Source organism: Vanellus vanellus, assembly GCF_965231255.1.
Source record: "Vanellus vanellus genome assembly, chromosome: 18".
NCBI classification, from domain to species: Eukaryota; Metazoa; Chordata; class Aves; order Charadriiformes; family Charadriidae; genus Vanellus; species Vanellus vanellus.
In genome coordinates, this window is record NC_138923.1 from 5,873,650 (window position 1) to 5,892,718 (window position 19,069).

A 19,069-nucleotide genomic window follows, 5' to 3' on the forward strand; every position below is an offset into this window, starting at 1 on the left:
CCGGAGCATGTTCTGGAGGCCTGAGAAGTCAATGAGAGTCTTTCTGTTGGCCCTGACAGGCTTTGGACAGGCTCTCCGTGCTGGGAAAGCTAGAACAATGCTGATTAAATTGTTTATACTGTATCTAACTTGCTGGAACCTTATCCGCATCTCGCTCAGCAAGTTTGGCCCCATGAAGGCTGAGCCGAGCGCATCCCGAGAGGGCGTTTAGTGGGAATGGAGATGGTCCAGCCCCTGACGTACCCGAGCCTCGTGTCCGCCAGACCCTGTGGGGACTCGAGCAGCATGCGAGGGCTCCTGAGCTTTGGGTGCTTAAGGAAAGGTCCCACTGTGGGGCTGCTTTGATGCACTCTGTACAGTTACAATTGCATTTAAATTACAATTTATTTTTTTTTTTAAACAACAAACACCTCCCAAGCTCTGAAAACAAATAAGCAGTAAACAAAGTCTCCTTCCATGAAATCCCATTTCAATCACTTCATTTTATTTCCCTCTTCTGCGGGCAGGAGGGGGTTTATTTCAGCAGTGGGTGTATAAATATTGACTTGACTTTTTTTTTTTTTTTTTTTTGGAGTTGGAGGAACAGAGACACAACCAGGTCTCTTATTAGTTCTTACCCAAACATCAGTAAATACAGTCTTTCTGCAGTGGCTCCAGTTTAGAGAGCTTTACCAAATACTATTGCTACTGAAGTGGAGAGAGAGCGAGAGTGTGCAGATGTGAAGAAGTGTGTTTGCTGGAAGAAAAAAAGCCTCTTAGCTTTGAAGCAGATTTGTATACTCTCGGTTAACGTACTGAGTATGTCAGAAGAGAGCTTCTCTGTGAAAATGGGCTGTGTTTCTGCTTTATGTGTTAACAATTCAAGCGAAGTATGAAGAAATCGAGCATTGTTCTGCTCTAAGTGGCACAGATTGCGTTTCAGTCAGTGCAGATAAAGTGCTAGGAATTGTCTGCTGTACTCCAGAAGATGTATTTGAATTGCATGTTTAATCAGTGGGTGTTGGGGGTTTTGTTTTTGGTTTGGGTGTTTGTTTTTTTTTTTTAACGCAGTACTTTACAGCCAGCTAAAACTGAACGATCTCTAATGAACTGTGCATCTGGACCATGGCAGGTTGTGGTGAATATAAAAGCTGGTTGGGAAATAGATTTACACTTTCTCCTGCAGGAGAGGCTGCTGCCAACTGCATAGTAACGTAATAACAGTTCACTGGCAGCGCTTTATGTCTGAAGGTCTTAAACATCTTTACACCTAAGATGATCTATATCGCAAGCTTCACTCTAGAGACAAGAAAATAATGGCACAAAAGCAATGGTTTAAGTCGCTTCGGGTGACCCTGCAGGTCACTGGCATAGCGAAAACCAAACCCACGCTCTGCCGAGATGTAGGTTAGTGAGCGATGCTTTGGGCTCTGCTGCCTCCAGGCAGAGAAAAGCCAGCGGGGTCAGGCTGAGGCACCTGGGACCAAACAGCCGCGAAGAAATGAGGTGACACCTCTTCCTCCCAAACCGGCCACAGCCCTTTTCATTAGAACAGAGATGGGCAACTGGTCGCAGAAACGGCTGAATGAGATTGTTAAAGGAAACTGTGTCGCAGCACTTTGTGGCTTAGATCAGGTTAAGCAATTCTCGGTTATGGCTGGTTCGTATCTTAAAGTTATTCTCAGACTACACAAATCAAACTGCAGTTGTTGTGGGTTTGATACCTCAGAACTCAGTGGAAGTACAAGTTTGTAATATTAACATTTTGTACTGTTCAGAACAGTAACAGCGCTCCCTTCTGAGTTTCTGTTCTTTTGTCTTAGTTTTCTCTGTTGGGCATCATCATTTTCTTCCTTTCTTTTATCTAACAAACTAGAGATAATACAATTCTCATCTAACCTGCTGTTGTCACTCTTATTTTCAGAAGTTTTTTTGTTGTGGGTTGTTTTGTTGTGTTTTGTTGTACAGGTGTGTGTATATGCAAAGGTGCTCTCACCCTCATCTCTGCTAAAGAAGCTTTTTTGGTGTCATAAGTGAGCCCAGTGTAGGGTAGAGCCCAAGAGATGCTCGTCTCCGTTCTGTCCTGGCCTTACCCTTCTTTTTATTTTGCCCTGGACGTACCGTTTCCACTTCAATTTCTTCCTGGCACAAGGCAGGTATGGTTTCCCTTTTGCATGTGAACTGCTCCCCCGACCTGCCCAACGCCCGTGCGGGGGTTTGTCTGTCCTGCGGCAGCTGGAACTGACAACTCTCCACTGTCAAAATCAAAAATGAAATATACATCTTGTTTCATTTGTAAAAAAAACATTTATTTTCTTTTTGTGTTAAATAGCATTACCTTAAATGTTTGTCACAACAAAAAGTTGTTTTGATGTCTTCGAACCTGCTCTTCCTTTCCCCTCCCCGTTGAAAGTACTCAGGGTCTGACCCAGGCTCAGTTTCTCTGTCTTGCACAAAATCTTTGTACCGGGCGTTCGCATTGTAACACGCTAGCTCTTGAAGGCCAAGTTCTCGCACTGATTCCCGTCTCCCGTTTGAACTCGCCCTTGATGCTTGCTGGGCGTGCGAATGGGCTCCGGCTGCCGTAAGCACCACAGTCTCGCGTTTAGGCAGGTGCATCCGCAGAGGAACCAGCATCTCTCCTCGGGAAGGTCACAGCGTGACTTGGCACCTTCCAAGGTTCGTCGCCCGCAGGTACCTAGCCGTGTTCCATGGTGTCCAGACCAGGTCAGGCTCACGGCTCCTCTCAATGCCGCATTGCACGCGCGGGGACGCTGCACAAGCGCTGCTCCACACCTGCGTCGGTGCTACCGGCACATCCAAAAAGCTGTCGGACCACAATAGAAGTGGGCAGCGCTGCCTAAAATTCATAAGCGTTGTGGGTGTGGGGCTTGCAGAATTCAGCCTTAAATTTTACACACCGTTCGAGGCTTCCTGCCATAGTGGTACGCTGTTGTAGTAGCAACCACAGTGGCAGTTGTCCTTAATGTGCAGGAGATTTAGATCACCAGGCACTTTTGCCTACTGGTGCAACGTCCCTCTTTGCCATGGGAGAAAGCGCTCTCAGGGTGCTTCTGTTTCACGAAGAAAAGACGTGCTGTTTCTTTAGAGAAAGATCCCCTTACCTGCGCTCACCCGGACGGCGCACAGCCCCCTCCGCCAGCCCGGCGGGGTCCTGCGGCGCACCAGTGGGGAGAGCACTTGTGCTCGCTGGGGCATTACTGCGTTTAACTGGCAAAGCTCCAGGCTGGAAGACTCGCTGCTCCGTGCCCGGCAGCCCCGGGGGGGGGGCGGATTTTGATGGCAGATTATTCCCACCCCGCACACCTCATGGTAACAGGGGGAAACTGGCCTCGGGCGCCTGCCGTGCAGTTCGAGATGTAGCAGAGGAGCACCGCGCTGCGCCAAAGGCGGCGGAACGGCCCGGCCCGGTCCGGTGTTTAGATTGGAGCACACAGCTCAAAGCTGCCGAGTATTGCCGACTTTCTTGTGTTTTCCGGTAGCACCGGTGACTGAATGGATGCGGAACCAGGCACAGACTGAGTGCAGCTTAGGAACAGATGGACACACGGGGAAAATAAAAGGATGTTAGCAAAACCAGGCAGCCTTTATCAGCCTTTACTTAAGCCTGATGTCTTAAATAAAGACGGTCAGGATTTAGGAGCTGTAATATCTTCCTGTCAAAGCACTCTGGTGCGATTCTGTCGTGCCTTACCTGTCGGTCCAGCGCTGCCTGTGTGTAGCGTCAGCTCAACTATTTGCTTTACAGCCACCCTGTAAAACCGTAGTTCTCTAAACATCTGTACAGGGGTGCAGGAGAGGGTTGTAATCAGCAGGCAGCGTTTCCTTGGGAGGGGTGGGCTCGGACTTGTATCGCTGCATTGTGTTTCCTTTCATTCCAAGGGAAAAAGGCTCCGTTTAATGATTAACAGCCATTCCTACCTCTCGGCCGGCCGGGCAGCCCGGCGCGGTACCCTATAGTTGGAAAGCAGAGAAAGACCAGTCTTTGCCAGACATGGCATCCACACAGCACCGGTCAAGAGACAAAAGCCTTTAGTGTTCCCCAAAAGAATTTAAAACATTTTACATCAAACGGCTGCAGAAGTTCAAACATGTCACCGCTGGCCTGTGGCACGGGACGGGAGAGGGTTTGTCAGAAAGGCTGCGGGGAGGGGGGGAATAGCGCCGGGCAGTTAACTTGGTTACATACATTATTTTTGAGCTTTCTCTTACATCTCCTGTATCATTAATACCCTTTGTAGTGCACTGGGAACAAGAAACATAACCCACAGCAGCTTTTGCATCACAAAGTAGCTGCCAAACAGCAGTCCCTAAAATCAGAGGTGCCGCATGTTCCGCTCCTCGGCTGAAACCTCCTGTTCTCACGGTGATGGCTGAAGCCAGAAAGAGAAAACAAATAGGAGCATCGGCAAACTGGACCCCAGCTTCTGCCTTCATGGACACCTTGACTCTGCCTATGGCTGGAGAGACTTCTCAGCAGCCAAATTAAGTCCTTTAGTGGGTTTCTGCTCATGACCAAGACCCTACAGGGTGGGGAAGACTTTAGTCCGGGGCTTGAAGTAGTGCCGGTCATTCAAATAGAGCTCATGAGAGTGAGAAGTGCCGGTACGGTCGTGTTAAATGCAGAATCTGAACAGAAAAGTTGAGTAGGGATTAGGAAATCCTGGGCGGGGAACGAGCATCGCAGCAAAGTGTGGAGCACATCAGGGGAGAGGGGCTGCGCTGCCCTCAGAGGGGTCAGGAAGGGCCAGAAATGGTTTCAGTGCCGTGTACCAGTGGCAGTACCGCCCCGGCAGCCAGGGATGGGTACCAGCCCCCCTCCTACAGCTCTCCAGGGGCTCCTCGCTGCCAAGGCTGCTGCCAGCTGGAGCGTGGGTGCTAGGTCAGCCCTCAACAAGACGTCCCCAGGAGCTGGAGACTGTCACAGCCAGTCCCCCCCGTGCCGCTGCCTGGGCTACTGTGGCTCTGCGTGGGCTGGGGGATGCGTCTCCTTCTTGTGGATGGTAAATCCGCTCCTGCTGGTTTACAGGCGTGACTCCGGCCCTCCCCAGTAGCCCGGCTCCATGTGATGCGTGTTGCTGCACACGCGGCCGCATAGCTGTGTCCTCCCATGGCCACGGGGACTGTCACCCCTTCGTGGCAGGGGCACTTCCCACAGGGTGGGTTCCCTTTTCCCCGTGGCTCCAGCCGCTCTCAGCCAGGTACCAAGTTTGGATACTCCGGATCCAGGCTGGGTGCGGGTCCTCAGCCCGGAGGGGAGTGAAAGGCTCTTTATCCCACTGCTCCTTCACAGGTTGGTTTGATCCCTCCCATAAGTTTTTCCGGTGCCTCGGGTTTCACGCTGCCCGTGCCTTCTGCCTGGTCATGCCACGGTTTTAAACCTGAATAGGGTATTTATCTAAATATATCCAAATATATCCCTATAATTCCTTGTGAGTTCTGGGGGCAGTGAGTGATCCAGGGGACTTTTCTGACTTGTGCGAAGGTAAAAACGATTCAACTGTAATTTGGTGTTGTCCTTTACGCCAAGCCAAACTGGGAGGGCACGCGTGGGTTAGTGTCTGGGATTCCTCTGGTCCTCGAAGCCCGGCGCCGTGAGTCGTGTAGCCCGGCTGTACCGCCTGCTCGCCATGGCTCCTGGATGCCTTCACGCTTGGTTTTCCAAGAGGAGCAAAGAGGCAAAATTATATTAATAAGAGCCTTGATGCTTAACCGAGCTAGGGATGCTGAGGAGAGGCGGGTACTGATTCTTCTGGAAACTGGCTAAATACGGAGGAATGTTTTAAATGCTGCATTTATTCAGGCAGTAATGACATGCTGCTTTTTTGGAGAGGTGCGTTTTGTCAAAAGCAAGTGTTCTGTTCCCTGTTCCCAATGTTGTGTGGTGTGGGGTGGCATTTCCTCCTCCCCTGTACTTTTCTTATTTTGGCTAATTAAACTAGAACAGTCAACTCCAATTCCACTTTTTTTTTTTTTTTAATTTCACTGCTGTGCTGATTTACTTCAGTGTATTTAGTGTTTTAAAATGGCTTCTATTTAAATTTTGGAAGGGAAGAAAAATAAATCTGCTAAATATATTTCTATTCAGATCATATGTTGTGGCTTTTCTCTTTTTGAAGAATGAGGTCTAATTTTTGAACCTGGATTCACTTGGCGCTACTCTTGGCTTCAGCAATGTTGGGTTTCCTTTTGTTTTAAACTAATTCCCTTTTTCCTACTGCCGAGCTCCATTTGTGTCTCCATGCGAGAAAAGCTTTTATACATGTGTTTGGTTTGAAAGGGTTCATCTGAGCAAAGTTAAGTATGTGCCGAATATTTGAGGATGGGGCTCTAGGTGTGTTTTAGGGTGGTCCTTGGTGCAGTGCTGCCGACCTGAAGCACTGCCAGTCCCTTCCAGTCACCCACACGCATCTCGTTGGCATTCGCCTTTGCAAAAAGATGCAGCACATCTTTTTTGCTTTCTTCTCCGTCCCTGGCTCTGGGAAGCCGGGGCCTTGCTCTTTTCTGGGTAGAGCAGAGGGGTTTTTTTGAAGGGAAGGAAGGGTACTCAATACTTGCTGCTTTTGGAAGAGAGAAAAGGTAGAAAAGAACAGGAGGATACAAGGTGTATTATTCAGCAGCATAGGAATTTCCACACGCTTCTTTGCAAAGTTTGGTTGTTTTTTTTTTTTTAATAGATTAAAGCTTTACCTTAAACACTTAGGCTTGGCTAGAATATGTTTCTCAGTGAGGAATCCGTGGCTGAGAAACACGGGAAAAACAGCTGGGGAAAAACTAGCTAAGAAAAATAGAGATTTTATGTGATTTCTGACAGACTATGTTGACTGCCTTTTGTCCCTAAAGTCCCGATCCTCAAAGCTGATCTGGATGGGTCATCTGAGCTCCTGGGCCTTCAGAGGGTTTTGAGACAGGTTTGTGTGTGCATAGGGGTTTCTTACCAGTATCTGGATGTGCAATGTAGCTGCACTCTTCTGAAAAAGCCGACTGTGAGGCTGTTAGTTATCTGCCTCAGTCATAACACTGCTTGTTTCAATTTTTTTGTTATTGTTACTTAAAGCTTCGTCTGTTCCAGCAAGCGAGGAAGCAAAATGCAGACACTTCAGAGCAAAGGTATGCATAAAACCTTATGCCTATAGAAATTGGGAGATGCAAAACCGCAACTGCGAGTCGAATATATGTATTAAAGGAGAGAAGTCCTTAGCATGCACGGTAACAGAAGATGTCATGTGTATGGGAGATCTGATTTATAGTGGAAACCTTAATTTTTGGCTGTGTTCTGAGGTCAGATTTTTGAGTAAAACCTGCTTTGCTGAGTCAGGCCAGCGGGTCCTTGAATTTTCTGCTCTGAGCGTAACATCATTCCCCTCTAGCTTCAAGTTCAGGTACTTGGTGGGTCGATGTCAATCCTATTTGTGGCTGTATTCATTCCACGGGGAGCATCTAAGTTCAGTGCCCATATCCAGGTTTGAAGCGCTTTAGTTCTGCCTTAGGGGATGATGCAGTCCCTACCTTTGTGGGGCGAGACCCTGGGGTGGCTCAGCTTTCATGCCCGGACCCACGCTGGATGCTCAGCACCTCTCAGGGCTTGTCCTTCGCCCCGTAGACCTCGCAACCCGAGGACCTGCACCCTGCCCTCCGCCCCGGGGCACCACCGGCCGTGCAGCTCTTCACTTGCAGCTCCATCCCTGCTCCCTCCCTTGCCGCTGGGGTGCCCGGGGTGCCCCCCCGCCTCCCCCCGCCTGCAGAGCAGCCCTGAACCTGCCCCTCGGAGGCTGGATCTCTGCTCATTAGCCGATGTTTGCTGAAATCGGATACCTGGGGCACCCCAGCCAGCCGGCGGAGTCCCCTGGCTGCAGCTATTTAAAAGGACAAGGGCAGCCTTATAATTTCCACCTCTTTCACATCCATGTCCCTCCCAGCGCCCGGTCCCCACCTCTCTTCTCTCCTGGATCCCTGCAGCATCCATGCCCCAAGAGCGGAGCGACGGCCCGAGGGAGACCTGCCCGCGCCCGGCCCGGGGCGGGATTACCGGCTGAGCCCGGGGGCACCTCGGACTTGCCAGAAAGCCTTGGCTCGCCCAGGGCCAGCGAGCCCGGCAGGCACTCCTGGGCTCCCAGCGCAGGAGACACCTTGAGAGCAAAGGGGAAGGAGGCTTGGGGGATTTTTTTTTTTTTTTTTTTTTTTTGCTCCTTTTGCCTTTTTTTTTTTTTTAATTATTATTATTTTGTAAGAAGTAGAAATTGCCGTACCGTAAGCTGCTGGGACAAATGAATGCCAACGCACGCAGGGCTGCGAGGAGACGGTGCACAGCCTCTCGCCTCGCTGCAAAGTAAGTGCCCCAGGCAGAGATGCTGTGCCGAGGGGGAAGGGAGCAGGGCCCAGGGGGCACCCAGGGGTGCAGGGAGGAGGTGGGAGCATGCGAGTGTGGTGGGCTGCCCTCACCTGCCTGAGGCAATCCCACGGAGCTGAGGGGTTTACTGTGTCCTGGTGTGGACAAGTGGGACCCGCCTGTCACCCTGGGGGTGCACGGTGGCTGGGTCCCGGCTCGGTGGGACTCTAAGCGCTGGGAGAGGAAGGGGGCGCAGGGATGCAGGATTTAGCCAAACATAGAAGCCTCCTCTCCTGGGGGAGGTGGCAAAGTGGACTTGGGATCGGATTCACTCTGATGGTCCTTGAGTAAGAAAACTAACTCTCTGCCTTCCTGGGGTCCAGCTTCCATCACGTGGTGATGGGAGGAGAAGGGGGGTCCGGAGGTGCCCCACACCCAGTCCCCCGTGTCCCCCCTTCCCGTGGAAGTGGGGCAGGGGGGGCTTCTCTCCTGTGAGCCTGAGCCCCCCTCCACAGGCTCCCCACTGCCCCCGCCAAGCGCTGAGCCCAGGGAAAAGCTGTGTCAGGTACCTTGTAACGCGGGTCCTTTGCCAGCCCGTGGTGAGGTGGGTCGAAGCCAGTTTGGGCAAGTGGGCTCGTGGCCCCCCGGGCAGGTGAGTGCAGAGGAGCAGCGATCTCCATCAGCGGCCTCCCCTGGACCAGGGGCCTGTGTATTTCCTCCAGGGAGCCTGGAAGGGGTCTTTGGCTGCTTCTCGGCAGCTCTTCTGGCTGAAAGAGTTTCTTTTTTTAATTATTTATTTACTTTGTATTATTTTTTGTAAGTGCTTCGGTATTACAGAGGAGGGCAGCAGAGAGAGGCAGCAGGGACATCCTTAAATAATTTTCGTTTCTCAAAATCTGCCTTTTCCTCTTCTCTCTAAGTCCAGAGGAGAGATCCTTGGGGGGGCGGGAGGCACATCTGCACTGCAAATAAAAATAATAATTACAATCACCAACCAACCAAAAAAAAAGTAACAGCTAAGAAAAAAAAAACCACTTTAAATCAAGGACTTTGGAAATCAGAGATCACAGAAATTGTACTATTAATAAGGAGGAGAGAAAAAAAAAAAAAAGAGGCAAGAAATCCAGCGACCATGGGCCAGCCTGGCTTCCTAGCGTGTACTTTCTGTTCTCTCTCCTTTTTCCCAAGGTAATTGCAGTCTGCCGAGAGGGAGTTAAATGGGATTAAAAGATCTGTGTAAGCAAAAGGACCCAGAAGAGAAGGAGGAAGGAGTGAGCCGTCCGGGCCAGGGGGTGTCTTTGACACAGCTGAGCCCCTTAGAGAGGCAGAGAGCTGAGCTCCTGGGAAGGATGTACCCACAAACCGGCCTGTCCCCCTTTTTCTGATGGATTGCCGCAAAAATTGCCCGAAAGAGACAATGCACTAAACGTGATGGAGCCGGAATCAGAGCCGGTCTCCAGACTCAGAGCTACAGCAGCAGGCAGGGGGTGAGTACAAACTCCGACTTCTCCCCGCGCCGGTGGAAGGGGTATCCCGGGCGGGGATGGGGGTGCCCGGGGAACCGGGGGATCCCGGGAGGGCTGCGGAGAGGGGAGCTCCGCTCCCGGGTGGCTGGGGATGGGGTGGGGGCGGGGGGGGGGGGGAAGACATTCCTTCTGCCAGGGGACGATGTGAAAACTCCCGGGCTGGAGAGGAGAATGGGCTGGGAGAGAAAGAGAAGGGAGGCCACGCTGGAGCAAGGAGGGGGGGAGTGGGGCTGGGGTGAGAGCGGGGGGCTCGGGGCCGGCAAGGGCAGGAGGAGCCCCCCGCCCCCCCCCCCCCGCCTCCTTTCCCCCCTATTCCCACACACCGGGGAAAGGAGCTCCCAGCCCGGGAACTGGTCGGGGGGGGGGATGTTGCACCCACGCGAGATGCAGGAACGGACAATTCCACCTCCCCGCTCCCCCCTCACGCCTACACCCTCCCCGGGAACGGAGGGGGGGGCAGGACCCCCAGCCCCGCCTGGGAAGGGGGGGGGGGGGGGGGCTGCTCCCTGCCCCCGTCCCGCGGGGCCGTGGGGGACAGCGGTACCTGGCGGTGGTGGCCGCGGTCCTGCGGGAAGCGGGAGAGGCGCAGGGAGGGCTGAGACACGGGCAGAGAGGCGGGAGGGTGCGCGGTGACACGTTCTTCGTGTGTGCAGCACACACACAAATACTTCTTCCCACCTATATATGTGTGTATATATAAAAAAAAAAAAAAAATCACAGCACGCGCCCTGCCCGTCCTCTTTCTCCCGCCGCCGGGACCAGCTTTTTACTATTTTCATTGTTAAATTTTGTTGTTGTTGTTTGTTGTTATTATTTTCCGGCGCAGGGGGGAGGGGGGGGAGAGCGGGGGCTAGCAAAGGGTTAATCCCTCTGGTTGCGTTGTCGGATGTAATGATGATTTACCGACACTCCCTTGGACAGGCTGGGATCCTTCTGCCTGGCAGTTTGGGAAAGAAAAAAAAAAAAAAAAAAAAAAAGTAGTTGTGGTGCGGGATCCCCCCATCGGCTTCTGCCGGGCTGAGCTGTGGGATGGGCTGAAAGGGTTGGAAATGGGGCGAGGGGATTTTTGGAGGGGGGATGGGGTGGGGTGTCCCCTCGAGGGGTGACCCCGCTGCCGGCAGCCCCCCCCCCCCCCCCCCGGCGCAAGACGGGGCTGAACGTGCCGGTTCTTTGTAGGCTCCGCTCCGCGCCGCGCCGCTCTCCCGCCCGCCTCTGGCTGTGTAAAGGGATGGAGGGATCCGACCCGCTCCCGGGGGCTGCGAGCGGCTCTCCTCCAGAAGTTTGCAGGGTGTTTATGTACCCAGCAGGACTGAATTTCAGTGCTCCAGGATTTGGGGTTTTTTTTGTTTGGTGTTTTGGTTTTTTTTTTTGTTTTTTTTCTTTGGCCCATACGTGGTTGTGTGGCTGGAGATGCTGGTAACTGCAGCGTTCTCCCAGTTTCACCTCTTTCACATTGGGCATGGTCTGGAGCAAAACGCCTGCTTGGGACCCTGCGAGGGTGGCTGGCTGTCAAAAAATGGAGAGGGCGAAAGGGGGAACAGACAGATAAAGATTCCTTTGAAAGACGGAGAGCAGCGCTGCGTCACAGCGAGGGGAAGGGCCTTGATGCTGGGGAGATACTGGGCGCGAGGCACAGTCGTTTCACAGAGCACCCATGTCCGAGCAGCATGGAGAAGGTGACCACAGTCATGCTGCAGATGGGGACAGGGAGATCCTGCTGGAGTCCAGGGCAAGTCGGACCCTGCTGAGCCCGGGGTTTGGAAACGGGCACCCAGGAGAAGGCAGCGTGGCTGCCTGCTCACCAGAGGTCTATGTCTGTTCTTCCATCGCGGCATCCCAGGCTAGCGCTGTGCACGGCTCTACGGAGTTTAAGTGTTGCGGTGCCATGGGAAATCTGCGCTTTGGTCTTTTCTGGTGACTCTGAATATGTGTGCCTTTTGTTCCCAGGATCTCCTCTGGGTTAAATACCTCTCCAGCACGCTGCTGATCCATTCCCTCCTCAGCAGAGGTCGCTTGCTGCCCTTCGCATTATCTCCAGATGGGCTTTTTGGTGCTGGGTTTTGATTTGCTTGGCAGAGTTGAGTGCTGTGCATCCTACCATTCCCACAGCTGGATGTTCCTGTTGAGGCCGTTAGTCTTGGAGAGGGTCCTCTGAGCCCAGAGCTGGCTTGTGCCTGGGCTTGCGGGGCCACCCATGTGCTACCAAGTATTCCTCGGGGTGGATGAAGGTTGTGCTGCCTGAAGGCAGCTTGTAATGGGAACCTTCTGGTGTGTTCCCACATGGCACTGGGGGTCCCTCTTGTCCCAGCACTCCTGCAGCATCCTCTGGGGCAGGGCTGGTGGCGGAGAAGCTGCCAGAGGCGCAGGACACCCGTAGGTGGGAGCAGGAGGGCTGGCTCACTAAGGAAGGAGAAGTTGCCGAGTGCGCTGAGGCCTTGTCCTGGCTCAAGCAGCCAAAGCTTGTAAAACCAGAAGAACACAAAGTTTTACAGGCTCTGCAAGCTTAAAATGCCCCTCTTCATCACTCCTGTTGATGCATTTTTAGTGAGCAGAGGCTCACTAAGCCACAGAAGAAGGTTTTGCATTCAGCTGTGCATTGAGGACATGTCTAGACTGTAGCACTTGTCCTGTTCAGGTGTGGTTGTGCCACCTTGGCCTCTTCCAGCCCCAGTGCCCTGTGCTGGCCATGGAGAAGACTTGCCTGATGTTCCTGGAGGCCTCCAATGGGTGCTTGTTTGCTGTCACAGCCCTGAGTTGTTGGCATAAGGCTGCTCTGCGGGCTGCCTGGTCCGTGTGCTGGATGAGAAAGCTGCACGCACGGTGGCACAGCACCCACCTGGCACCACCGAGGTGGGTCAGCCCCAAGGAGGGCTGAAGGAAGGCACAGCTCCTGTTTTAAGAGGAAAAGACCATAGCATGCAAGCCGGGCAGGTGATCTGGGGACAAATTATGGCACTGCCAGGCAAATTCAGCAATGGGGCCAACAGGCAGGCAAACGATGGGTGTGCGCTGGCCACCTTGGGGTAAAGAGGAAGGCAACGACACAGCCTCCTGGAGCCGTGTCCCAGGCGGGACGGGCAGTGTCACAGCCAGGGTTACAAGCTGGGGTCCAGTGCCCGGGTCCCCTCTCTCCTGCTGCCTGGAGGTGCCACTCTGAGCAGGTCCTTTGAAGAAAGCTCCAGCTTCATCCCCTTCCCGCAATGGGTTGAAGGGATAAAATCTGCCCTGCTTGAAAACAGTGTTTATGGAGGTTACGTTATTGACCACAGGTTGCCCGGGTCTTGTGGTTGTAGGAAATCTCTGACCAGAGACAGGCGCAGGTCATGTGGGGGTTTTTCCCCCTCCCTCTTTCTTTGCCGATTTGTTGGGGGCAACAGTAGAAATGATGGGCACTTACTGAAGTGCAAATGGAAACAATGGGGAGTTCTATAGGGCTCTGCCAAACCCCGTTCACAAAATGAAGGAACGCAAAGGCGTTTGTTGGAAGGACAAAGAAAAGGAGTTAGATGACAGATCACACTTAGCACTTCTGTTTGTCGAGGGCTCCAGTTACCAACAGAGAACACAAAGGCAAGGGCCAGGGTGAGCGCTGTTGCTTCGCAGGGCAGCAAAGTCAATAACCCGGACAGACGGGGTGGTGACCGAAGAGGAGACCAAGTAACGGGTTGTCAGGAAAAGATCCCCCGTTGTAGGAGGTTGCTGGGAGGTATCTGGGAGGGTGTTTGAGTCATCACGGCCGTGGCGGTCAGTCTTGCGCCTAGCAAGTGAGGCAGCAGGTTGTCACCAGTAGGAGCGGAGATGCGGGTTAGCTCTGGGCCAGCTCTGCCCAGTGAACATGCAAGCTCTAGTTCCCAATTAGGAGGACAAGGATCAGCGGTTTGAAACCCATCAGCCCCTCTGTCTGCAGATATCGGCACAAACCCTGGGAAAAGAACAAGGTGCGAGGTGTCTGCAGGAGGGAGGGTTGGCCACGCTGATGCTTCATCTCCACCTTCTGTGTGCTCCAGGTCTGCATTTCCCTGCTGGAGAAACGCGTAAGAGGAGCTATAGGTGCTGGGGGAGCAAATACCAAACCTTTCTGCATCCAGACCCTCCTTGTGCCTGGCTGATACGCAGCCTTGTAGGAGAGCAAAGCTGCTTCACAGCACTTGAGACCTGCTGCCGTACCATTGCCAGGAGCTGCCGTCCCCCCCCTTAGTGAATACCATTCCTCCCAGTCATCGGGCCCCGGTGGATTGCTCTTATGCTACCGGAGCCTCCTTCAAAGGAGGCAGAAGCTTTTTCTGGGCCACAATTGCCAAAACCCCGAGATAAACCTCTACAGGCACAGCACTAAGGGCATTTTCCTCCTGAATTAAGATTAGATTTGGCAGAAATGGTGCCAGAATTCCCTGGGAAATTCGGGGTTTGTGCACGCGTTCCAAACTCTGGGGCAGGGTGGAGCAACTGAGAGATTCCTGTTCAGAATCACCCCAAGGAGGGGTTGGAGTCTGACCTAGAGAGTTTCCCATCCATTTGGGCTACTGGAGCCCCCAGTAATAATGGTGGGACAACCTTTGAAGCCCTCAGCTTTGTACGCTGCTCAGAGCGCTGTTAAAGCTCGGGCAGCGGCACTGACATCCCACTGCAGCATCCTTTCCCCTTATGGCTGCACGTGCAATGGATTTTTAGTTATCATCTGAAAATGTTTTGCTGAACGTGTGCCCAGAAGCAGTGGGTTGGATTCTGGACGTTTTTGTGTACTTGGATGGTGTTTTGGGGAGCTTTTTTGAACATTAAAATCTCAGAGGTACTGAATTTCATTTTTTCCTCACTTAATATTGACAGTTTCTAGATCACTCTTAGATTTCTCAGTATTTTTAAATGACCATGGGAATGTATCTACCTGGGCTATATCCGCTTGTCTGCTTTCTCCTTTTTCTTAAAAATGTGGATACTCAATGGGGGTTAAAAATGAATGTCACCTCAGAAACTGTCCCCTTAGCGTGCTGGGGTTTGCAGCAGTGCTTCTGTATACCAAACAAAATCTCTGGCTGGAGGTGTAAACGGATAGCTGGTTTATACTGCAGAAAAGGTCCAGCAAAGGACTACGCAGGGTCGATACAGGGACAGTGATATGTTCCTATTGCTCTCTCCAGAAACTGAGGGTGACAGGAGAAATACCGTAGTTTCCGAAGCCCAGGAAAGAGAGCGCAGGTCTGCTGGGCAAAGGCTGACACTAGTACAAAATAAGATTTCTATCCCAAAAGCTGGGAGTACAATCGATGCCATGGTGGAATTTAAAGCCTCGGTGTGTAGGTGGTGATTTTTGTTTCCCGTTGACTGTCAAAACTTATAAAGTGTCTTATAAAGTATCACCTCTGGTTATGTGCAAAGGATTTTAAGCAACATAGGCATTTTCTCCTCTTAAGATACAATGTCTGGTCTACAGCTAAAAATGTAGGCTGGCCTTTCTTGCAAAGCAATTTTCAGCATCCAGCTGGCTTTCTGGTGGTCTTTTGGACAGAAAAAAATGCACCTGAATGGAGGAGAGTGGGGGTGAATCGTTTTTCCACCCTGCAAGAATGTTTGCTATTTCAAAGACATTTCCCCACTATAAATGAGGGAGGGGGAAAAAAAAACAGTGCTGCTTTGGGCTCTTGTAACATTTTCTTCAGCTTCAACCCATCATCTAAGCAAACAAGATGTCAAAACCATGTGGATTTTTCTTTTTAAGGCAGAGGCAAAACAACTTTTAATTCAGAAATGCTGAAATTGTTCCAACCAATTCCAGAACCTGTAAAGTGAAGAATCAGCTGATCACAACTATTTTACAGATTGCTTCAGCTTTGTCAAACCTTTTTTTTCCCCCGATAATTCCTGACCAAGCCTACCCTAAAGGCTGTTGCCTTACTATTGTCTTTAGTTCAGTGTAGTGCTTTATTCCTCTCACAGAAGCCAGTGGGCGTCAGGTAAGAAACGATATGTTCAACAGGACGTTTCCTTTACTTTTGCTCTTAAGGTTACCACTCTGAACGTGACTTTATTGGGGCTATAGCAGCACAAGCCACCTGGAGAGGTGACAACTCTTCTTTAGCCCTTGAGCCACAAGTTGCCCCTCTCAGAAGTCTGAACTTTCAGTGCTCACTAAGAAGATGGCAGTGAGTCGGGAAGCTGACAACCCAGGGCACAGCTTTGCACTTGTCTGCTAATTAGCAGTGATGATTTCATCAGGTCTGGAGCATACCACCACGTGCAAGGACCTCTTGCCTGTCCTGAGGCTCCAGCAGAAGTGGTGCACTCAACCTTCTGGTTGCTTTTTGTAGGAACTCCGCAGGATGTTTAGTTTTGGCTGCTACCTGTGTGCATGTGGTCCTCGCCAGGAAGATGCTAAAATCACCACCAAGGCTGAGAAGTGTTTCTGCTGGTCTCTGTACGTCCCTGTCCCTCTCCGGCTGTTGTTTCTTGCCTTGCACGTTTGACGCTGGTTAGTCCCCGTGGACCGATTGCAGGAGTTCGCAAAAGCAGCGAAGCAAAATCAAGTAGTCAGTAGCTTCAATTTGCTATAAAGGGAGTTTGTGTGCACTGGAAAACTTTTAGGGTTCACGTGAGTTTACATCATAGGTATTTGAGGGCACTTCTTCGCCAAGTGACTACAGCGGTGGGATCCTCACTCTGGCATTCATAGAGCCATGCAATGAAAGAAATAAAAGCCTTAAGTGGGTTCCTCTTGATAGAGTCTGTGTAGAAATTGCTGGTGCGGGAAGAAGCCGAGGTAAAGGCAAGGTGGGTTTGATAGCTCTATATAAGGAGAAAAATCTTCCTTTACTATTGCTACTCAAGCTGCTTATGCAATCCTGTCACTGCGGAGTTGTAACAGAAAAAGAGCCCGCATTATAAAATCCTGCAATAATTAACAGCCCCATCAGTCACAGGTCTGCCATTTGGAAGCTGCTTTTGCTTTTTCCATTAAGTTGGTAAATTTTGCCAAAGTGTTTTTCTTCAGTGTTTTGGCATTCAGCCCCGCGCTCGACTCGTACGGTATTGACTGTTCGAGGGGTCCAGGAGTGGGGCTGAGGCCAGCTGGATCCCACACTGCCCATTCGTCTCCTTTATAGCCCCAGCACTGTCACTGGAATGAAATTACGTGCCGGATTTTCCCCTTAAGGCTTGTTCCACCTCACTGTGGTGGTCAACGGGGATTTTGGAAGCAAATTTGTGTTGTGAAGGTACCCCTCCAAAAAAGAGCCGGGCTTCAGTTGGGTGTGTTGTGTGCACCAGTGTTTGTACAGAGCTGTACGGAGCTGACGCTCACCAGAGCAAAGGGGTTCTTAACGCTTGGGATCCTGCTGCCCTTGGAGTTCACATCATGTTGGTCACCTCCTTCCCCTCGTCCTTCCGTGTCTTCATCAGGCAGTGAAGCCCAACTGCTGATGCCCAGCGAGGTCTTTGCTCCATGGATGTGTAGAATTGTGTCCACGTCTTAAAACTCCATTGCTCTTTCGGAGGTGAGCACAGAAACACAGGTCTTTCCATGAAGCCTCTTTTAAGTCATAAAAAGACTTCTGCTAGTGGTGGCCATGAAGAATCATCCTGTTCTGCTTCCTTTCCTACCTCCCCTGAATGAACAGGGACAACAGCTCTCCTTGTACTCAGACGTGTTTTCAGCTCAAGAGCTGTATCCCATGGGATGAAGTGGGCAGAAGACAACTGCGTCTCCCCAGCTGGAGACCTCTTGAGCATAGTGAGGGTTTCCTGGTTAGCATATGGCTGGCTGCAGGACGTCGCGAAAGAATACCGTGATTTGGCTATTCCAACCTGTTCTTGCTTCATGCATAAACTAAAGCAGCCCCAGAGCCCCTGAAACGTGTAGCCCAGTGTCGAGGTAATGGAAACGGCAAAGAATGATGTGCTCCATCTCATTTGTTTCCCAGCCGATGCGGGACTGCTCCAGTAGTTTGTCCCTTCAAGCCTTAAAATATTAGTCAGTGGCTGGATTCCTGTACGGATTTTTACATTCAAGGCCAGGTTTCCCCACTGATGTGTAAATCACTGTGGCTTCATTTTAGCTGTGGGAAAGGATCTCCTGCACTCGGTGAGGATCTGGCCCAGGGTAATACATTGCCTCAGAGGACGCTTTTGTGTGCAAAAGCTGAGACTTGACGGCAGGAGAAGAGTGGCCTCTAATCCCATTTGATAAATGAGTTGTCTCTGCCAGATCTGAAGAGAGGAGCAAGCTGCACTTTGGCATCGCTTTGCGTATCCCAGCGTTCGCGCCGGCTCGGCTGGAACGAAGAACAACCTGTGGATGTCCCACACTGCTTTCTTCTGGCTGAGGACTTTCTGTAGCTTACGCTTTTGCGTCTGTTCCTCCAGCAGCCCTTGCTGATCAAGCTGTTAAGTATCATGTCTAGAAGATGAGGGAACTCAATCTTCAAACTTTCCACCGACAGTTTTAAGTGAGCTTAACCAAGGAGTTTCCTATGTTCGTTATTTGGCTACAAAGCAAGGAAGTCGGGGGGGGGAGAGGGGGCTCCAACTACATTTCTCATAAAAGTTTTCCTCTCTGCTGGCACTTCAAGGCTCAGTTTAGCTAACTGAAAGGTTTGTCCGGTTCCCTCTCGGGCATGAAAGGCGCTTGGGAGTCTGCAGCTCTCACACTTTCTAAAATTTCCCGCCGTACCAAGCTAATGAGAAACTCATTAATGGCAACAGCATAGGGTGCTGAGTGGTTAGAAGCTGCCCCCGCATCTTTGCATTTGGGTGTAAAAAGAGGAATAGATCCATGCAGGATTTCACATGTTTAGAACATTTTTAAGCATATAGTAAAGCAATAGGACACGAATTTGTTTGCCGAGATGCACGTGACATGTTGGCCCATTTTCTACCCGTGTCCTCACAGACGTACACTCCTGGCATGTCTTTTTGACCTTCCGATTTTGAATAATTTCTCCATCCTCTTGCATTTCTGATGTTCTGTCCTAGACGGGATGAGTGCCAAAGAGTAGCAGGAGCCGAGGGACTGCGGACCTGGCACTGGTGACCCTTGCACCTCAAAACACTGGTCTGCTCCTTCAAGGCTTGATCGACAGCCCCTAATACCAGCGGGAAAACCTTCCACTGAATTCAGTGGGCCCTAGATGACTTTAAAAGTAGCAAAATGAAATCTCAGTCAGAGGCAAGTGCTGTTCTGCTGAGCACCCGTTCTCAGTTTCCTGGGGACGTGTGGACACTG

General features: G+C 51.4%; 1 protein-coding gene across 1 annotated transcript in view; it reads left to right on the forward strand.

The window, feature by feature from the left end:
* Positions 1 to 9,760: 9,760 nt before the first annotated feature.
* COL27A1 (collagen type XXVII alpha 1 chain) overlaps positions 9,761 to 19,069 on the forward strand; it is a gene marked incomplete at its 5' end in the record, with an annotated part of 165,922 nt that continues 156,613 nt past the window's right edge. The window contains one exon of the mRNA XM_082492440.1: positions 9,761 to 9,816. Coding sequence (XP_082348566.1) covers positions 9,761 to 9,816 — 56 coding nt within the window. The remainder of the gene's footprint in view (positions 9,817 to 19,069) is intronic.